The sequence below is a fragment of the Brachycentrus maculatus genome, unplaced genomic scaffold (assembly GCF_059751285.1).
Source record: "Brachycentrus maculatus isolate JH-2025_06_01 unplaced genomic scaffold, ASM5975128v1 h1tg000199l, whole genome shotgun sequence".
Classification (NCBI taxonomy): Eukaryota; Metazoa; Arthropoda; class Insecta; order Trichoptera; family Brachycentridae; genus Brachycentrus; species Brachycentrus maculatus.
This window is the reverse complement of record NW_028280950.1, coordinates 2,439,155-2,462,507: the sequence shown is the minus strand read 5'-3', so window position 1 is coordinate 2,462,507 and position 23,353 is coordinate 2,439,155. Positions and strand designations below refer to the sequence as shown.

Genomic DNA, 23,353 nt, shown 5'->3' with positions numbered 1-23,353 from the left:
TGCTTATAGCATTGACTATGATATAAATTACAAAGGGTAAAAAAAATAATAAAAAAAAAACTCAGTCCTGGACAAGTTAAGTTGATATATTTTGTATTTTTCATAGTGATCGGTTAGGTTTTCGATGTTATGGTGCGGTAAGTGAGATACATACTTGCAGAATATCTTGATATCATCCTCATCAGAGTCGAGCCCCTTGCCCATCGGACCTTCGACAGATGACGGAGACTGTGGGAGCGATGGTCCATTTCCAGATTCATAATCTTCTTCTGTCGCCATTGCCGCATTGATATCCACGGTCAGAGATTCCGACGCTACAAACATAAGGCAAGCATTAGACAATAACAGACATACAAAAAATAGGCAATAACAAAAGATACAGATCCAAGATTCTGGAAATAGAAACCAAAAGTAACCATTGCTAATAGATACCTCTAAATATACAAAGGTGGTGGAAGATGGTCAGTAATAACAGGTCAGTACATTGACTTTGGTTTATTATAAATGAGTTTTACTAGGCAGCTCTAAGTGAGTGACTGGTTTCTAGAAGAGACAAATCTAGGATCCACTTGCATACAATTGGGGCTATGTTGTTGTCACTAATGTGTCACCAACATACCTGCATTGCTTACATGATTCAAACATACAGCACCTATGCACGGAGCTGTTTTCAAGGAATTGTGATTGTGTAAAGACGATTCAATTAAATCCAATTCAATTCAGTTCAATTTATTCAGTAAAAATTAACATATACATTACAAACTAAAATTTAAAGCGTATATATTAAAACAAAAATTATGAAGTAAATAGAACACTCTTGTCAAAGGTGTAAAAAAATCCTGCTTCGGAATACCCCCTCATGAATACCCGGACACACGGTACAGATCATTATCCGTTGGATTTTATTCAGCATGGGGGTAGCTCTTTCTACAGGCATAACCATCGGCAGGTTGGTCTTGTTTATAGGAATGTGAAACAATCTATGCAGACGCTGTCTTAGGTAACTATCAGGAACGTACAGACCAATGTTCTGGATAATTTCAGGATTATTAACCATACCGAACGACAATCAATAAAAATGCGTAATCAAATACAGATTTCTTCTCATTGGTCCCCAAATCATCGAGCCACTCTCGAGTCTACTTCGTACCAAGGAGTTATAAAGAGTTCTCAGCACGCGGGCACGATAAAGGTTTGCAGAAAAAAGAGGCTGGAGTTCAGTCAGAATTTGCAAGGTGATAAGACATAATAATTTGAGACGCTTACTATTGGGAGGTGCCGCGTTTCCGTGACTGGGAGGAAAGTACAGAGCGGCGACCTCGGGGTCGATGGCACCGGTGGCGAGCTCCGCCAGGTACATTCCTTCTGCCTCGGCGCCCTGCACCTGCCCGCGGGACGCCTTCATGAAGCTGAACATCCCACTCAGCATGGAGGAGCTGGTCCCCTGCGGCTCATCGGAATGCGGGATTTCAATTTGACCTGGAGAAAAAAAAAACACGCTAGATTGCCATCGAAATGAGATCCCTTTAGAAATTAAAAATTTAAAGACACAGACACTCTAAAAAGAAACTTAACGGACACTGCGAACATATGCAGACTATACAATGGAAAACTAAACAAGATAACTCCCTCGTACAGCTTAAAAATATGTTCCCCAGTAACACTTTTTTAAACCCTTTGAACCCTGAAGCGCTCATTGTACAAGTACCCTAACCCTGAGCTCCTGAGTAATTTTTGACCAAAAAATTATATTTAAAAAAATTAATTTCAGTATGGTCTCGCGTTTGAAGTAATAAAAATTAATAAGCTGTTTGGATAATAAGCATACCCTTGTCCTGCATGTTGTGCTGGTCATCCATCGCTCCGGCAGTTTGCGGAGGAGGAGAGGGGAGTTCCCCCCACCTCCAGTTCTGCGAAGGAGGACTTCCCCCCTCGGTACATCCGGCTCCAGATCCTCGAGCCATCTCCAGCTCGGAATCTGACTGCACTGGAGTATCGCCCCTAAAAATATTTAAAAAAATATTTACTATGTATTAATAATATACATGTCACAATATAAGGATTTGTCAAATATGGCATAAAAAAGATCACTGCATACAGTTTTAAAATCATGCATTAACACATTGTTGTCGGGACACATATAAAAACATTTTTTCATAAACGTTTGAAGCTAAATTGCTTTCTTTACTTATTTTAGTGTGATGTTGGTTTTTCAGAGCTGGTACTTATACATATTTTAAATCAATAGTTTAAATCAAATGTTTAAATTTGATAAAGTATGAGAGTGTACTTGTTTTAAAAAAATAATAATAATATTTTATGAATAAATTTTTGAACAACAATATATGTATCCAACAATATGGCTATTAAACACTGCTAGGTATGGTGAATACTACACAGAAACTTTCATCACAAAATATCAAATGTTTTCGAAGATATGACGATATATATACACATATGTATAATTAAATACATAGTAATATATGTATAGTAAAATGTATAATTTTTTAAAAATCCGTAAAAAATGCCCGAATTATCAGGCAGATCCGCCTTGTATGTCTAAACAGTCATACCATTCCATGATGTGGAAATTGTCAAATTATACTGTTGAAAACACTAGAATTGCGATTCAATGAGTTGCATTTCGCAACTAGGGGTTAAAACAGAAAGAAGGATCACAAACCTGGTAGATTCGTTGGCGATATCGGTGTCACTGTAGAAATGCACATCGGGAATCATCTTTGTCATGGAGAATATTCGACTAGGAGACACATCACCCGTCTCGATCTGTTCCACACTCAGTCTATCGGTCACGTTGGCCTTCTCTGTCTCTACAATGTCCGGGACGACGGCTTCGGATTGACTAGAATAACCGTTGGAACTGGAAGACGACTTCCTCTGCGCATTCTTCTTCTTAGACCCGGACTTCTTGGTCTTCTTCTTCTTCTTGCTTCCGTTCGGTTGCAACTTTGGTTGTTCTTCAGACTGATTTTGACTAATTTCTTCCGTCGCTTGCTTCGCTTCGGCAGTAGACGGTAAGGTGGAAGGTTCTAGTGACATAGATATTGGCCTAAAATCATTGCTAATACTAATTTTCCTAACCACTTCTTTGGCATGGCTATCCTTATCGCTAACTTCTTCAGCGCGGAACATCTTGGCCGAGCCTGTCGGTACGTTAGCGACCTGTTCCGCCTTGGGAGCGTAGTCCTGAGGTTGGTCGTCCAGGCCATCCATGGCGAACACTCCTTCTTGCTCGTGGGAATTCCGATTTTGATCGTAGTCAAACATGTTACTATCATTCATCATCTGGTATTCCCGCTTTTGGGCAGAGAAATCTGACTTCTGGGTTCCTTGACCATCCGTATATCTAAAAACATGAAAAAATAACATTGTTAATCATTGAAAACGGAAAATAGATACGATTTGAAATTGATAGAGATTTAAAATATTTACTTTATGTGACTTATATGACTGCAATGTGATAAAGAAAAGTATATACGCATATTTTTTGTCATTCATTTTGAAATTTCCCTTAGAATACTGAATAATTGTTCTAAATCCAAATCTAAAATGATCTCAGATGGCAAAACGATTGTTGCAAAGGCATATTACTCAAATTGACTCAAAATTGACACAGATGAAATAATTTGATATGGAGTTCACCATTTTATTTAATCAATAGTTGCTTTTATGGTGGGGACTGACTGGAGCCATTTCGTCATAACGTAACACGTTACAATGCGAGCATTCGTATAGTCAGTACAGCGAGCCGAGCGCTCCATCCATAGTTGGAGCGATCGCTGCGAGCGACGTTATGACAGAATGCTCCGGTCAGACCCCACCTTTAGACGTATGCACATTGGACTGGGATGAGTGTAGTGGGTTTAAATATTTAAATAAGTGAAAAACTGTGCATCTGTCGTGAATAGGAAACAAGAACGCGCGCTTTGTCCAAATAAAAGCTTGTAAATTATTTGTCTCGTGATAAAATATGTAGTATTTTTTTAATAAGTAGTACACATCTTTCCGTGATCTTTATTGCGATCTATGCGCAATAATGTGCGTACGTGTAAAGGCCACTGACGATATTGCTCACTGAGAAAGGTTATGGGACATGGGGCACCTTCTGTGGGAGAAGTCGGAGACCTGGTTCTGGTACTTGTCGAGTGGGAAGTCGGCCGAGTTGCGGCGCTGCAGCGGCTCGGGCGGCGGCGGGTACAGGAAGCCGCTGTGCGGGATGGGCGAGGTGGCGAGGTGCGCGGACGCCTCCGCCTCGTCCTCTGGCACCTCCTCCACGAAGAACGCCTCCCCCGACTCGCCCAGCTTCATGTGGATGTTCAGCGGCTCGCCATTCAGCTCCAAGTCCACCTGCCACACAAACATAGCGCCTTGCTTGAGCTCAAATGGAACAAAAAATCTATGTTTGCAATCATTCAGGTGAAGAAGGGTTAAAATGGAACAAAAAAAAACTGTTTTTTTCTGAAACAAAAAAAGTGTCTTAAGTGTTTTCCGCAGATACTTTGTGGCACAATAAACTTTATAAAATAGAACAACTTTGTTTTTAACCACTTTTTTATTGGTACATTTTTTTACATGTTTAACCCAGATGATGACAAGGTTCTTGTCGAAACCGGTTGGAGAAAAAATGTACCAATAAAAAAGTGGTTAAAAACAAAGTTGTTTAATTTCATAAAATTTTATTAAAAATCTGTGTTTGAAATCATCCTGGTAAAGAAGAGGAAATGGAACAAAAAATCGGAAAGATTTTTTTTTATATTTGTAAATCTTATCTCAAATATTATGCTTCGAGCTAGTACAAGAGTACAGCAATAACAAAAACTACATAAGAATGCGAATTGTAGAATAGAAAAATACATTGTTTAATAATAAATTTTTTTTAAAAAACTAATTTTTAAAAAATTGCAAAGTGCCTTTTTATACTGTTAAAGATCCCGTGTACACTGGCCCCAAGAGGATTCCGAATTCCAATAATTACAAAACATTATAAAAATAAAGTTATTCGTTGATTAATTTAAGCATTCAAGCATTTAATACCTACGGTTACAAAAAAGTATTACACAATTTCAAACAGGAAATAAAGTATAACATAAATTAATGCCGCTTATCTCGATTCAATGTACGTATTTCATATTTTTTCATTTATTTCAAATGTCGAATGCCAAGAAAACGCGTGAATCATATGCATAATGGTAGAATAAAATGGAAGGAAAAAATGTTTACACAAAACGAATAAGAAATCATCTAAGCCATTGTCTCGTAAAGTGTGCCGCGGCACACTGGTGTACCGTGGTGATTAGTTGGTGTGCCGCGGAAAAAAGTCTAGTTTTGCGAAAATAGCACAATTGCTCCAAATTTTGAATGCCTGTGCTCAGTTAAGACGGCTCACATTTCGCATTAAACATAATATGTTTTCATAATATGATAAACATGCACCTCTGAAATTTCTTAATTTGATAGAAAAAGTTTGCTGAACGCTGATCTAAGCGACTCCGTAAAATTTAACGTACCGAAAATGTTGAGTGATGAACAGTGATTGTCGGTATTTTCAGGGGTTAATTTTGTGGAAAACGTTGCAATTTTTTTCGATGGTAAAAAAAAACATTCAAGAGATATTAGTAGAAGCAAATAAAAAATTGCTGTGGCTAAAAATTAGAAACTGTACCTTATATAGTACCTACTCACGCATTTTGTAATGGCTCAATATTTTTTTTCCTTTGCAGAGATTTTACAGGGGTTTTTCATTTCAGAAATGATACGTATTGCATTGCGAGCAGGTATGCTCTAAATCACAAGTTCTTAACCTGGGTTTGGTGAGTCAGTCTCCCGGGTTCGGCGGAGGTCAAAACACACACCCGACATATTGTACGATATTATGAAAAATGGTATATTCAGTATATTATTTTCAATGAATATCAATCTGGCAATGAGTTCAAACGCTAAAACAATGCACGTACTCCGCATCGAACATTTTTTTTTACTGGGATGAGACTTCAAATAAGTCATAACAAATGTACTAGATCTATTCGGCTGTCCAAACTCAGAACACAGTGAGGGACATTTTTTTTGTAGAAAGTTTTTTTTGCATGTTTGGACTAAGTAGATTCTACTTAGTCCAAAAATGCAACAAAAAAAAAAATAATAATAATAATAAAAAACCCTTACCGCACACCAATGGTGCATAGGGCACTGCTTCATATAAACGCAGTGTTATCTCGATCGATTACACATGAAGGAAAGGTGATCAGCCCTCCACTTCAGGTACCAGTCCAGTGTAATATTGAATAAATATTAGAGTGAAAAAATCACTTATATTTATTAAACCCCCCTGGGAATCGAACCCGGGACCTCCAGAACGGTAGGCGAGCATGCTGGCCATTACACTACGGAGGCGGACAAAAATGCAACAAAATAAACATACTATAAAAAATGTCCCTTACTGTGTTATAAGTTTAGACAGCCGTATTGTCATAACGTGTCGCCATTGCAAAATGTGCATTATTTTGTTTTTATGTGAAAATCATATTATAATGATTTTGTTCTTTGTTTCTAATGGTTTTGTTCATTTCATGCACCTATGTTTTGAATATGAAAAAATCCTATTTTATTTTTCTAATTAAGGGTTCGGTGAACGCGAATATGAAACTGGTGGGGTTCGGTGCCTCCAACACGGTTAAGAAAAACTGCTCTAAATAAAAAAAAATTATCAAACGATTTAACATCGCATGGCAATATGATATTACAATGCATAAATATTATAATACTCCGATGTTCACAAAATATTACGGTGGATAATTTCACAATTCGATAAGAAAAATTCATAAACAAAGTCGTAAACATTATAATGACATCAAGATCCGGCACGAATATGTTTCTCCTTTGCACTCGGTGAGTCAAATTAGGCAATCAATCACTCAAAACCGATACCGCAAATACGCGATATATAAAATGATTACCAAAAAATGACAAATTTAAAGTATTTAAGCACATAACAAAGGTCACAATAACGCAAATTCCACGTTCTTAAATATTTTCAATTTTACATTATGTTTCATCTATAACCCGAGGGAAAGAGCGAAGCATAGTATTTTTGTAGCATACATACATAGTAAATAACTTTGTGGAAGCCTGGACATAACAGATATTGAAAAGAAGGTAGAGGAGAGACAATTGAGATGGTGTGGGTATATAGGACGCAGAGAACCCGAACATGTAGTTAACCAGGCAATAGAAACGGATCTTCCTCGAAAGAAACCTAGAGGAAGACCAAAAAATTCATGGGTGCTGCAGCAAGATAACATGACGAACGCATGGCCTTGGTGACGTTATCCAGGACAGAAGAACCTATAACCTGGGGAAGAGGAGAGCTGACCCCAACAGTCTACAAAGACAATAAGCTAGGATGTATTATTTTTTGACATCTCATCGAAGATGAAGAAGAATATGGAAGTTTGGGCATTTACGGGGCTGACGACCGTCATAGGCTGTTTTAAGTGATCATTTTACACACGTGTAACATTCACCAATTCTACACATTATTGACAACCACACTACTCAAATTCTTGGAAGTTCTTTATATATGAACCAATTTACAATAGAAACCTTGTTCTTGAATCACTTGAACTTTACTAGAGACACCTACGAGTGAGATGTAAAGAAGCCCTTTATTAAGCAATAATTGGTAGAATTGGTGAATGTTACACGTGTGTAAAGTGATCACTTAAACCAGCCCATGACGGTCGTCAGCCCCGTAAATGCCCATACTTCCATATTCTTCTTCATCTTTGATGAGATGTCAAAAAATAATATGAAGAATGACTCCTATAATTGGAGATAATCCAGATTTGTGAACAAGTATTTGGACACACTCACAATGTTGTAAGCTGGGATGTAGCCAGGAAGAAGAAGAACATACATAATAAATAACAACGAGTTACAATAATAGTAAAAGCTGTCCCCACGTGTTTTCTCCATTGAAATTGTCCCCGCCGTTCCCTTCCAGTAAGTTGAGTACACAAAAAACTGGTTTTCAGACAATGTCTGAATTAAATGATAAAAAAACATTTATTCTTTAACAAGTAAAAGCTATTTTTTACCACGCAGTTTTGTCATATAAAGCGACAAAATTTTAAGAAAATCGTATCATTCGGATTTATGGTGAATGCAGCAGGGTTTTCAGACAATGTCTGGATTAAATGATAAAAAAAAACATTCTTTCATTAACAAGTAATAAATATCTCTGAATATTTTTAGAATTTAGGTGTATGCAGTTACATTTAAATGTTCCAATTATCTATCTTTCTTTCATGCGAAAACCGGATTCACACATACGACCACAAAATTGCGTCACTCATTATAATATTACCTCTATCCAAAGACCATCAAATTAAATGCAGTGAATCTGAGAAGTGCCACGTAATCGCTCTTTCTTTCTGATTAGATGATTTAAAATAATACTAATGGTTTTATCCATTTGTACATTGAAAAAATAAATTAAGTGTACATACAATAACAAATAGACAGCTGAAAATAATCTCACATCCCTTTTGTTACAAAAAGTTAATTAGTTAGTTGGTTGGAATTCATTTACGTTAAAAAATGTTGCAGTGCACTAGTGATGTATGTACACAGAAACCTTTTTTGTGTAATTGGTGCCTCATTAATTTTTCGATTAACCGATTGGGATGGTATTCGTTACATTTTTCGATTTTAGCTAACTTTTTTAATGTCAAATTATCAAATATAGTAGGAGCTAGAAATACACAACCAAATTTGTGCACTGATTGACGTGATTAGCTTTAAGTGATCGAATCCAAAAATTAAATAATGTAACGACTTCCTTGAAAGAAGTCGTTATTTAATTCGTTTTTTTTTAATAATCCAGGATTCGGACCTTAGGTACATACTAATAAAAGAGTTTCTGCTTAATAAAAAGCTTCTTTTCATCTCACCAATAAATATATAAAATATTGACATATTTATTTACTTCATCAATTGATTCGGCAGTTACATAGTGGTAATAGGTATCCATTCATAATTGAAGTTTTACTTGGTCATTATCAATATTACTTAAAATCCATTGAGACACGTGTTTCGATGCATTTTGCATGATTTTAATACGGTGTTTGAAAATGATGCGGAATGCATCAAAACACGTGTCACAGTAGATTTTAAGAAATAGTGGTATTTACCAAGTCAACTTAAATTTAAAAAATATGTTTATTTATATGTATTGCGTGAAAACTTAAACATTTAAAAATAAACGCATTTCTTTTGTGGCTACCTAATATAGTGACATTTTAACAAGTTAATCTGAAAACGTTTTGATAATTATTCCGCGTGTGTGATTTTTACCGTTATTCTTCGAAATAATTTGTCGTCGTTTTTTAAATTAGATAGACTACATTAATTTCTAGAGCAAAAGTTGACAATTGACAGGCAGATAATACAGAAACACGCGCTCGGTAACACCGATAAAATATCTCGCAAAAGAATACGAATTTGAGACCGAAGATGACCTAGATTAGCGAAAGAGAGAACTCGACCCAAGCACGCGAATATTCTGTGAATGAACTCTAAATTGGTCACTAAGAGCGTTTGTGCACTACACGGAATTTTACCGTCCGGCAGTCCGGTGTTTTCAAATAAAAGCGACAGTTTAGCGTGATCGAATTTACGCGCACCGTGATCATGCACCGGTCCGAAAAAAAGACGGCCAAAAGCACAAGCCAATCCAAGGCAATCATCAGTTTCATCATGCTAACCGGACTGCCGGAGAGTAAAATTCCGTGCAGTGCACAAGCGCCCTAATGCTACTAGACAGGCTGCCATGTTGTTAGTATCGTGTTACTGGCATTAAATCATATTATATCATATAAAATTGCTTTCATAAAAGAATGGTAATAAATATTGCGAATCGTGACGATTATATTTTATCGAAGTTATGTATTAATTTAACGCTTACAATATATAATTATGTGTCGGGTGTGGTCCCGTGGCTAGAGTCGCGAACTCTTGAGTATGAGTTTCTGGGTTCGAACCCAATTTTCCACAATTTGATACCTATTTCCAATAATGAGCTGCTTGGGCTCGCAGAAATAGTATGAAATTGAAGTGTTTTTATATTATTTTTTGACATCTCATCAAAGATGAAGAAGAATATGGAAGTCTGGGCATTTACGTGGCTGACGACCGTCATCGGCTGGTTTAAGTGGCCACTTTACACACGTGTAACATTCACCAATTCTACCCATTATTGACAACCACACTACTCAAATTCTTGGAAGTTCTATATATATATGAACCCATTTAGAAACCTTTTTCTTGAATCACTAGAACTTCACTAGAGACATCTATTGGTGAGATGTAAAGAAGCTTTTTTTTTACAAAATGTTTTTACAATTTTTTTTACAAATTTCACAAAACGTTGTGAAGTGTTTTTGTAAATAATAAAAACACAAATATTTCTCTTTTAGATAAAAAATAAAATAAAAAAAACATTAGTCGGTACGTAAAAGGGTATTTCTTTTAATCATCATTGTTGCCGAAAACCCTTTCAGAAAAGTTGAGATTTATAATTTAGGGAGTATTTTTAAATACATTTTATTGCACTCGAATACATGATTTAACTCCCAATGCCGAAATTTTTGTACGAAGGGAAAACAAAAGTCTGAAAAATTAATTACAAGTTTATTAATATACATAAATATCTTTCCAGGTCTCTCCTAATAGGTCCAATCGAATCCGAAAGAATAACCTATGGAAAGCTATTTACTTGTGAAAATTCACGATAGATGGCAGTTCCATCTGCCAGTTCCAAGTGAGATACGAAAGCTATTGTTGAAATGCCAAATATATTATACAACTTCCAAGAATCCCGGTAATACGGATGTTCAAAAATGGACAGAATAGTAAACATTACATAAGTGTACAAAGTGATTACTTAAGCCAGCCAATGAAAGGTCGTAAGTCCTGTGATTTCCCAGACTTCCATATCTCTTCGTAAAAAAAACACGTCGTCTCTCTGAGACATTCATAATATTTTATGATATTTATCTAACATATGAAAAGACAGAAAAATGAACTCGCAAGTTTACCGGCATCCCTAAATTTACATAAAAAAATACAATATACAATCTCAAAATAAGTAGCAATTGATTTATTTTGCTAGACCGTATTTTTCTTCAATCTAAACATCGATAACTTTATCAACTAGTGGAAAAAATTGCGCCAGTTCAAAGCTAAAAAACAATATCACGTGAATGAAGTACACTGCGATTGTTTACTTCGCGTCGAGGAAAAAAACAGTGGAATAATCTGAACACAAATAAAATTTCGTGGTCATACATATAATTGGTAGAATCGACCAGTTGTTGAAAGCAAATGATAATGCAGAAAAAGTGGGTAATGAAATAAAATCCGAACGTATGTCAGGATAGAAGAGTGTGGCGTTGCAATCTCTCTGCCCACTCCTTCAGGGAAACAACGGCGTGATGGTAGTAGTGCATAGTTGACTAATTTCCTAAACCATATAATTTTTAGCGATTCCTTGGATTTAAAGTACTCATTATCTACATTTTTTCATTTTCATTTTTAGTTTTTTTTTTCTGTTTTCTTTAAATTAAATATTTGTAGTTTATATTATCATCATCATCATCATCATCAGCCTGTGTCCGTCCACTGTTGGAGGTAGGCCTCCCGCATGAGTCTCCATCTTCTTCGATCCTCCGCCTTTCGCATCCAGGTCACTCCCGCTATTCTTCTTATATCGTCAGTCCATCTTGTAGGGGGTCGGCCGATGCTTCGTTTGCCAGTTCTTGGGCGCCATTCCAATACTTTTCGACCCCATCAACCGTCGTCTCTTCGACAGATATGTCCTGCCCATTGCCACTTGAGTGTGCCTATTCGTTGGGTAGCATCCACTACTTGAGTTCTTCTGCGTATTTCCTCGTTTCGGATTCTATCTTTTAGCGACACTCCGAGCATGGATCTCTCCATAGCACGCTGGGTGACTTTTATTTTATGAGTTTATATTATATGTAGCATTTTTAATCTTTGTATTTTTTTATGTATTGTTTCCAGTACACTTTATTATGACCTAAAATAAAATGTATACCCACACACAGGCCATGCCTTAGTGGGATTTTTATGTAATATAGTAAAAAACTTGTAAAATTATATTGTGAAATGTAATAAAATTTAAAATAAAGAAAGAAAGAAAGTATTCAATGGGAATTCTTCATAAAAATGTAAGTAGGATTACGTTACGCAGGAATGACGAAGATGACGGTAGCAGATACGCTAAATGAATCTGTAAATCAGACTTTAAAGTGTAGGCGGTTTACTCCAGAATTTAGAATGTTCGAGAAAATTCGAGCCCGTTTTGTGCATCGAGACGCCAAGATTCCAGTGTGTACGAGACACGCAGTGACGTCACACCTCCCCCACTCTCGAGCACGTGTCGCAAGTGAGTTGGTTTTAGTGCCATAAGTCGACCGATCTGACGTATAGAGTTGGGAGAGCACATTCCTCCAGAGATTGAGTCGGATTGTGCAATTGGCCGGTATTTTCAGATAACGCGTTATCGGTTAGTGCTTTCCGTACGCAACTGCATACTATAATATGGTCACGCCACTAAAATAATACTCATTTCAATCCCAATTACACTGGATTATTTTTACCGCCTCCGTAGTGTAATGGTCAGCACGCTCGGCTACCGTTCTGGATGTCTCCGGTTTGATTCCCAAGGGGGGCAAAATAAATATAAGTGATTTTTTCACTGTAATATTTATTCAATATTACCATGGACTGGTACCTGAAGCGGGGGGCTAATCACCTTTCCTTCATGTGTAAACGATCAAGATAACACTGCGTTTATATGACACAGTGCCCTATGCACCATTGGGGTGCGGATAAGGGTTTTATTATTATTATTATTTATTATTTTTATCGGGTTTGTATGAGGAGATGCATGCATGTGGAAGAGGCGAAGAATGTTTGCAAAGACAAAGTGGCGTGACGTTCTATTCTCTCTGTCTACCCCTGCGGGGAAGCGGCGTAATGGTTAGCTAGTTAGTTATTTTTATGACACATCGTTCATTCCTTTCAACAACGTCATATTTCAAAAATCGTAAATTTTTAGTTGTGCATGTTTTCGGAATGCCCAGAAAATATACTGTTTCCCAGCAAAAGCGGCATAATTTTTACTTAATATTTACCCGCTACAGGGCAGAAAGTGTTGTTTTTGCATTTTGAAGAAAAGGTATTGTTAATTTTTTTTTTAATATACTAAATATTTTACAAATGGAGAAAAAACATTCAGGTTTTACCTAAAAAGATCTGTTGCATAGTAAAAGTTCAATAAGTGGCTTGTATTACATTTATTTTTAATACATTTCATTATATTCTTAAACATTAAAAACGATCTCCTGAAAAATCAGGTTTTTTGATATGTGACGTTGTTGAAAGGAGTGAGCGACATGTCCATTTTCATTCACATTTAATTTACCCAGTGAATCCAAGAAGCATTTTTTTTAAATTGCTTCTCAGATTCACTGGGTAGTTTAAATGTGCATCTTTATGCACATTTAAACTACCCAGTGAATCTTAAAAGCATTTTTTTAATGGGAGCTGCATTTATTATTTACTTTACTTATTTTGTACAAGGTTTATATATCATAGAAAGAATTTTTGTTAATTTTAGTTTTCAAATAATAAATATTTTATTTTAATCTTCCTCCTCTTCTTCTGCTTGGAGGGATAAACTAGTGTGGCACAATCAGGAACTTCTCACCATTTATTTGCTCATTGCTGAGAGGAAACCACGGAGAAGCAATATCAAAATTAAATCCTAGAACCAGATCGCAGCGCCACTTTTTTTTTTAATTACCTAACGTCCAAGTGACTCTGAAATCTAGCTACGGCTTATGCAACACGGTTTATCATGTCCCTACTCAGGCTTCAACTTTATAAGTTTCATAGTCTATGCCTACTTGTGAGTGGATTTACTCTTTATGTTTAGAGTTACTATAATTCATGAGTGAAAATTCTAGGCAAAAACACTCGCAATCGCAGCGCCACCTTCCATGTCCAATTATTTATTTAAGACATCCAGGAACCCACTCAAACACTCACAAAAAATTTCATCAAAATCGGAAAAGCAAGAAAAGCAAGTGTGACTCACCACTTTGAGGCGACTCCTGAGCACCCCCAGCTTCCCGAAGCGCACGTGGAACGGGGAGCATGTGAAGGAGCCGTCGGGCTGCTCCACGACCACGACGTCTATGGCGCCCGTCAGCGTGGCCGCGTTGATCTCATTGTAGAACTCCCTCACGTTGGCGAACACCTTCCCCAGATAGTTCATGGAATACATGGCTGCGCCGGTTCACTGTGCACTGGCTGTACGCGATAAAGGTCACTGTGGCCGGTCACGCAAGGCCCATTCTCGTCCGCGGTCCCGTCGTCACTCACCAGGCCATGGCCGGGGGGGCGCCAAACTTGCGACCTGCAACAAGCAACGAATATTCATGAACATTTTTTTATTAAAGGGAAATAACTTGCGACCTGCAACAAGCAACGAACATTCATGAACATTTTTTTAAATAAAGGGATATAACTTGCGACCTGCAACAAGCAACGTACGTTTATGAACATATTTTTAACAAAGGGAAATAACTTGCGACCTGCAATTAGCAACGAACTTTCATAAACATTTTTTTATCAAAGGGAAATAACTCGCGACCTGCAACAAGCAACGAACATTCAAGAACATTTTTTATCAAAGGGAAATATTTTTGTATTTATAATTTGCAAAAATACTTCAATTTCATACTATTTAAGTGAGCCTAAGCGGCTCATTATTAAAAATAGTTATCGAATTGTCGAGTGGGTCGAACCCAGAAAGAGTCCGCGACATTAACCACGGAACCGCAATCCAACACTATTCATTAAGGTGGAGACTGACCGGAGCATTTCGTCGTAACGTAACACGTTACGATGCGAGCATTCAGGCAGTCAGTACAGCGAGCCGAGCGCTCCATCCATAGTTTCGGATGCTCGCTGATGCTCGCCGCGAGCGATGTTACGACGTTATGTTACGACGAAATGTTCCGGTCGGACAAATCGGACGCGGATGAGGGTTTGAAGAAGAAAGAAGAAGAAACTCCCAAATATATTCTATAGGCCAACTACAGGGTAATTTAAATTGTATCAATTAAATATAGCCGCTTTTCCTGTAAAATCGTTAGCAATCGGTGCATTGGCAGTCTAAATCCATATTTAGGGACTCTAACCTAACCTAACCCTGCTGTATTTGTCACCACCTTAAATTATCTACTTTCAACTTCACGCTACCAATGATTGACCAAACTCTAAGGAAAAACTTCTACAACTGACTTCAGAAGTCAACCAACTTTTCTTGTTTATTTTAAACATTAACTTTGGAGCCACTCAAAATATTGTTGACAACGAAATTTGTTCATCGGTCTATGTATTTTCTGAGAAAATCTATACAAACCGATATTGTTTTATGAGGCTGCCAAATAGTACGAGCGCAGAGACGCGGTGATTTCATGCCACTTAAATAACAATGTTATTACCATACAGCATGGGTCGGCAACCTTTTGTTGTAAAAGGGCCAAATATTTTTCATGGGGATCAGTGCGGGCCGCACTTGCAGTAGGTATACATACAATATTTATGTACAAATATTTTAGTTTTAAAAATAAAACGCTAAGTGTATGTTTTAACGACATTTATTGTATTTAATAAAATCAATGAGATTCCCTTCGCTCCCTTTCTCGCTTCCTTTCACTCGATTGTGTATAATATCGTCCGTCATGTGCGTTGCGGCGAGAATCTCGCGGGCCGCACCAAGATGTCTCGCGGGCCGCATGCGGCCCGCGGGCCGCAGGTTGCCGACCCATGCCATACAGTATTGCAAAATGTTGAATAAACATTTGATGAGTACTTTAAGAGCTCATTTTACGCGATGGTTGACGTCATAACGTGACATCGGGTCAACTGTCGTCCGAAACAAATCAATAATTTTAAAAGATGCACGTTTACACTTCGCACACGTACAGTGCAAATAGTATTAGAAAATAGAATCTTGGATTTTCCTTTGTTTTCAAACTCCGTTCCTTGACTTACCCCTTCCCCTTACTTTCCCCTCTACTTATTTATAGAACAATTTTATATTTTAGTTATTATACAGACCTGAATGATGGAAGTTTAACTTCTGAAACATGTAGTCTATAATAAAACTCAAGTGGTAAAAAACGAAGTGTTTTCCTTAATCATTGTAGAATCTTGGAGTTGGAAATTATCACTATTTACGTAGATCAAATAAATTTGACCAGGAAAAGTCAATATTTTGATGAAATCATCCTGATTATTTTTTGACATTTCATCAAAGATGAAGGAGAATATGGAAGTCTGGGCATTTACGGGGCTGACGACCGTCATAGGCTGGCTTAAGTGATCACTTTACACACGTGTAACATTTACCAATTCTACCCATTAATGACAACGACACTATTCAAATTCTTTACATCTCACCAATAGATGTCTCTAGTGAAGTTCTAGTGATTCAAGAACAAGTTTTCTAAATTGGTTCATATATATATATATAGAATTTGAGTAGTGTGGTTGTCAATAATGGTTAGAATTGGTGAATGTTACACGCGTGTAAAGTGATCACTTAAACCAGCCTATGACGGTCGTCAGCCCCGTAAATGCCCAGACTTCCATATTCTTCTTCATCTTTGATGAGATGTCAAAAAATATGAAAAATACTCCTATAATTGGAGATCCATTGGAGTCCATCTCCGTAGTGTAATGGTCAGCACGCTCGGCTACCGTTCTGGAGGTCCCGGGTTCGATTTCCAAGGGGGGGTAAAATAAATATTAGTGATTTTTTCACTGTACTATTTATTAAATATTACCCTGGACTGGTACCTGAAGCGGAGGGCTGATCACCTTTCCTTCATGTTCAAACGATCAAGACAACACTGCGTTTGTATTACGTAGTGCCCTATGCACCATCGGGGTGCGGATAAGGGTTTTATTATTATTATTATTATTATTATTATTATAATTGGAGATAATCCAGATTTGTGAACAAGTATTTTGACACACTCAGAATGCTGCGAATAATCCTGAGTTGTGAATATTGTAGAGAGACGATAGATCTGTAGCTCGTGTGGCTAGTAAAATTGAACAATTCGCACAGTTTGGCATCTTTCCTTTAGGGGTTATGCTGGGTTGGCCTGGGTCCACTTTCCCGTCTAAAATTTGGCACATGTCAGAGAACACTAAGTTTAACTGAAATCATTTCCTTAATACATATAATAGTGTGTGGAACAATATATTAATAGACTAACAGATGGTGTAACTATATTACTCGGTAATCGTATCGTATTCCCTTAGCGGTGAATCCAAAAATATCCGCTATGAGGAATGGTGAAAGTCGCCAGTCGCATTATATTGTCGCTGATTAAGGTGCGGATTTGTTATTATTACGAATAAAAAGGAACACTGCCATTTCCGCTATAATGACGGAAATGCTCAAAAGAAAATACGCGTTTAAATACAGTCTATGATGTTTTCCTGGTAATCAAACCGTCACATACGAATGTGATAAAAAACAATTTTTATGATTTCGAACTTTATGTATTTTTCTAAGAAAATCTTATTTACAAAGCTAGAAGGAACGCGGAATAACAAATAAATAAGAGTCCGAAAATAGTTTTACATCAGTCATGACAATAAGAAAAACAACAATGAAAAATAACATTTCGCTCACTCCTTTCAACAACGTCATAAATAAAAAAAATCGGCAATTTTCAGTTGTGCATGTTTGAGAATGCCCAGAAAATCTACTATATCCAAGCAAAAGAGGCATATCTTAACTGAATATTTGCCCGCTACAGGGCAGAAAGTGTTGTTTTTGCATTTTGAAGAAAAGGTATTGTTTAATTATTTTTTTTTAAATTTACTAAATATTTTTCAAATGGAAAAAAAACCTTTTCAGGTTTTACCTAAAAAGATCTGTTGCACAGTAAAAAGTTCAATAAGTGGCTTTATATTTATTTTTAGTACATTATATTATATTTTCAAACTTTAAAAACGTTCTCTTGAAAAATCAAGTTTTTTGATTAATGATGTTCTTAAAAGGAGTGAGCTATCTACGATATTATTTTTTTGGTATTTTAAATCAGGTAGGTAACATTTGTACAGTAAATGTAAGTGTTTTTCGTGTTTGAATTTTTTTTTCATAATTGTTTTTGTGTATCGGGTAAACAGTACAATTATTAGCCCCTTGAAAGTTACTGGCCACTTTCTTATTTCTGCGGGAATTTTAAGCGTTTTGTCTTTTGGATGCACCGTTTATTATGTATATTAAATTTAAATATATATTAATAAAAGTGATGGTCTTTTTATAAATTTTCTAAATTTGATAGTTCATTTGATGGAAACATTTTTTCTTTTAATATATAAATAAGTTTCTTTAATATTTTTAAAAAGAAAATTACAGTTTCGCGATAAGATATCAATAAAATTATATTAAATTAAACGTGCGCGTAATTTGTAATTTAGCAATTATACATATGTAGTCTAATTAGTCGGAGAGTGTTCATTTTTAATCACCAATTTATAGACATGTTTAATAGTATTTTTCTAAAAATACGTAATAAGTTTAAAAATAATATATTTACATAATTAATCCATTATTTTGACCTAGAAAGTTTCAGCGACAAATAACAGGTTTTTTATACGTCAAAGTCGAATTAATTAAAATTCAATACATATTTATCAGAGGTCACAGATGTACGCGAAATACTGCGACTGAGTCAACACAAACATGCGTTTAGCTTGATAATAAACGATGCAAGACTTCATATTGTCACTTTTTGTGTGATTTGTCGTACGTCAAAAAGAAAAAAAAAATTAAAGGTCTTTTCTTAAATCTGAAAATACTTAACAAACAAATTTTAACGTCATTTTATTGTTTTTGAAATACTCATTAAAATGGTTTACTTGATCGTATAAATAAATGGGTCATGCGAAATCTGTGTGGATTTAGCACAATTTATTGTGAATTTCGGAACCAACTACACAAATATTTTCCCCAAATTAATATCATCGTAGTGAGTGTGACTCAGTGGCAGCGATACTTCAGAGAATTAAATGCTTCATATAAAAAAAAAACACATCTAGCATCATAAGGTGATGCAGATATCGCTCACTCCTTTCAAGAACGTCATAAATAAAAAAACTTGATTTCTCGGGAGAACGTTTTTAAAGATTTAAAATATAATGCAATGTATTAAAAATAAATATTAAGCCACTTATTGAACTTTTTACTGTGCAACAGATATTTTTAGGTAAAACCTGAAGGTTTTTTCTCCATTTGAAAAATATTTAGTATTTTAAAAAAATAATTAAACAATGCCTTTTCTTCAAAATGGAAAAACAACACTTTCTGCCCTGTAGCGGGTAAACATTAAGTTAAAAATATGCCGCTTTTGCTGGGATATAGTACATTTTCTGGGCATTCCGAAAACATGCACAACTGAATATTGACGATTTTTGATTTATGACGTTCTTGAAAGGAGTGAGCGATATATCATATGGGAGAGGCTTGGAAGTTTTATTAGTCAGTAAAAACAAATTTCATATGCCGAGAATCACGAACCTACTGAAATATTTTCAATCACAAAAATATTAATTGGGAATAACACATAACGAACGCATTATTATTGGTTATCGTGGATAGGATGTTATGAAATGTCGCTTCCACAGCATAGCGTGTATTTTATTTCCTGTTGAAAACATTACATTGAAATTATGATATTTTATTAGTGAATTAGATTTTGGAATGTAAACACAGTTAGGCAATGACGTAAACAAAATTCAACATGTTATGGTCGAATTTTTACGTCACTGCAGTCGAGGTTCAGATAACAATTTGTTTTTTTTTGCTGTAATAATATTTTAAATAATTATGAATTTATTAATATCCACAAGATACTTATAATCAAAATAATTAGTTTTTTGTTGATGTAATGATTAAGTAATGTAGTGATGTAAGTGAAACGCAGTTCCACAGAATTCAGTAACGAGTTAGAAATGCGTACATGGTACAAACAATCGTAACGATTTGATCTATGTATTGGGTTTGATCAGTTTAATCCTTGGCTAAAAAAACATTTTCATAATATCTGATAACATGTCACATTGACTATCGGGTAAACACTATACTTACACGAGTGTATATTTATATGATAACAAATACGATTAGTCTGCAGATATATGATATTGGATTTAAAAAAAAAACACTTATGGTCACATACACAATCGTTTATCAAATGCTTGACCTTAACTTAAACAATTTTTTTTTGGAATTTTACATATAAGGGTTAAAACGCAGCGACCCGACATGTCAAATAGTCAAATGGTAAAATTTGCTACCAATTTAATGGGTCAAAGCTGTCAAGAAGCTAAAAGCCTGTGATTGAAAACTACAAAGAAAAGGAATACTTAATATGCCACAGCGTTTGTATATTGAGATGTCATTTTGGTCTTCATGTCTTCATATTAATTAATTAAACAATATACTTAGAAGTATGAATAACTAATTCAACCTGACGTTTAGTAGGTGTGTCTCTTCCACAGCGGTACGTCATACGAGTCCTTCAAAGTGATACGTATCAAGTCATATTCATATTTGCACGCATATTATGACGACATTTATTTACTCGGAGCGATGCGAAAACATGTTTACTAGATATACGAGCCGGCACAAGGCCGGCCAGAGAAAAATATACATTGTGATAACAGAGAAAATAAGTGGCAACGCTTCCCGCAGACTGTAGATCGTAGATCCCACAGGCGACCAAGGCGAAACTGATTAAATCAAATTATTATTGAAAGATGTACCGGAATAAAAGCGCAGCGAACTTCTAATTTAAGTGACTAGGCGAGGAACGAGAATTAATGCTGTCGTCATGCGATCACACATTAAAACGGTTAACAATATGAATTTATTTATGACTAGCGACTGCAGTATTTCATTCTAATATACATACACGATAAAGTTGCTCATATGTGATACAAAATGATTGTATAAATACAACATTTTGAGTGTGTCCAAATACTTGCTCACAAATCTGGATTATCTCCAATTATAGGAGTATTTTTCATATTATTTTATATCTCATCAAAGATGAAGAAGAATTTGTAAAGTGATCACTTAAACCAGCCTATGACGGTCGTCAGCCCCGTAAATGCCCAGACTTCTATATTCTTCTTCATCTTTGATGAGATGTCCAAAAATAATATTTTATTCACATACATTCCAAAACATGTATTAGAGATGATTATGGTATATAATATCTAGAATAAAATTATGTCACGAATTTCGTTTTAAGGATGTGTAACGAGAGTAAATGAGACACAATTGATTTGAACCAAAAAGCAAGGAATCGTTCTTGCTTTTTTCCTTTTATTGCCTATCCGCAAACAGTGACTAACACGTCTGTAAAACGGGATTCTTAAAACATATATACATATTACATAGGGTATTAAATTTGAAAGCATTACAAGATTATTGATATTTTAAAAACTACTTACGTATTTACCTAACAATTATGTTATTTATTGTTGCGGTATTCGCTTTGTGGTAAGACATGATTGAATTATAAATAAAACATTTATTTTTTACCAGTTGAATAATTTATTGTTTCGACTAGTTTTGGAAGCTACAGAAGCATCCATCCACAGGTTTAAATATAAACTGAAGTTTATACTGTATTCAAACCCGTAAATAAAAGTATCTGAAGCTTCCGATTCGTAATAATATAATACTCAAGTGGTAAAAAAACAGTGTTTTACACATAATTTACCTAATACTTATTCGATTTTAGTCGAAATACTTATTAATTCGTAATTTACATACCTATTTTTCGTTAATAATAATTTATTGATAATTGTATCTACTTTTTTAATGCTAAAAATGTATTAAATTAAATTAAAAGTTTAATTAAATTTCATGATATTTTACTTTTAAAGGTTAAAATTATACAAAAAAACATGAACCTACAAACTTATGTTTGATATGTGTAATGACTGTCTTTCCGTTTCACTCATTGGTTTTCTATTTCGCACATACATATATCAAAGACTTTTTAGCTCAAACGATAATGTAATTAATAATGTAAGTAAATTTAACAGAATTATATTTTTTTCCTTATTGAAGTATAAATACAATATAATTCCTGTATGCTTTTCCGATATCCAACTATTTAGTTTAAGCCAATATAGAATTCAAAGCGTGGAAAAAATGAGTCACTGAATTTACTTATCCTCAGAGCGGGAAACGTACGGAATCCCCACTCGCCTGTGATTCATGTAACCCGGGTAATGAAAATCGCGCGGGAGCTCAGCTATTAATAACTTGCACATTCTCCAACATTATGACTGCCAAGATAAGACAAATACAAATATGTAATGCGACCAAATATAACCAAAATAATAATCGTATCCATATTACGAATTACTTTATTATTGCAATGACCCCATTCTGGAGCAGATGTTTTGCAAGTTGTACGATAATTAAACCTATGAACACAAATTGTTATTGGATAAATGCAACGATATCTAGACCACAAAATACACGAAGAAAAGATAAAGCAATCCGACCGGACCTAACAATGAATTGCATATTATAAAGTATTTTTAATAAATACTTTATTTGAATAAGTGATTTTTTCACTCTAATATTAATTCAATATTACCCTGGACAGGTACCTGAAGCGGAAGGCTGATCACCCTTCCTTCATGGGTTAACGATCAAGATAACACTGCGTTTATGTGATGCAGTGCTCTATGCACCATCGGGTGTGGACGAGGGTTTATTTATATATATATATATATATATATATATATATATATATATATATATATATATATATATATATATATATATGTATATATATATATATATATATATATATGTGAGTGTGTGTGTGTGTGTTTATATGTATATATGTATGTATATAAAGTCTCCAGCATATAGAAATTTGACTAATTAGTCTCGAGGAAGAAGCTGTTTACTTCGAAATATGTAGACATTATAAGTTTATAAGTTATAATGAAATACATAGTAAAGTTTAAAGTAAGTATGCAAATTATAAGTACTAATAATATTTTTTTAAATGATTTATTTTAACCCAGAGAAAATTATAAAAAAATGTAAATGCTAATTTGGTTTTAAAATATCTGTCTACGTTTTTTTATGTTGTATAAAATACATAATCGTTGTCGCGTGTTCTGT

The 23,353-nt window shown here is 35.2% G+C and overlaps 1 protein-coding gene across 4 annotated transcripts in view; it reads right to left on the bottom strand.

Annotated features, from left to right (window-relative positions):
• Lpin (phosphatidate phosphatase LPIN) overlaps window positions 1-23,353 on the bottom strand; it is a 62,994-nt gene that overhangs the window by 14,591 nt on the left and 25,050 nt on the right. For all 4 annotated transcript variants that reach the window (XR_015837857.1, XR_015837856.1, XM_088263500.1 and 1 more), the window contains exons 2-7: window positions 14,201-14,521; window positions 4,124-4,368; window positions 2,684-3,367; window positions 1,829-2,001; window positions 1,267-1,479; window positions 155-314 (exon numbers count right to left, since the gene is read on the bottom strand). Coding sequence is in view for 2 of the 4 variants with exons in the window: in XM_088263500.1 (XP_088119626.1) it covers window positions 155-314; window positions 1,267-1,479; window positions 1,829-2,001; window positions 2,684-3,367; window positions 4,124-4,368; window positions 14,201-14,389 (1,664 nt within the window). In the remaining 2 variants the exon portion in view is untranslated. The remainder of the gene's footprint in view (window positions 1-154; window positions 315-1,266; window positions 1,480-1,828; window positions 2,002-2,683; window positions 3,368-4,123; window positions 4,369-14,200; window positions 14,522-23,353) is intronic.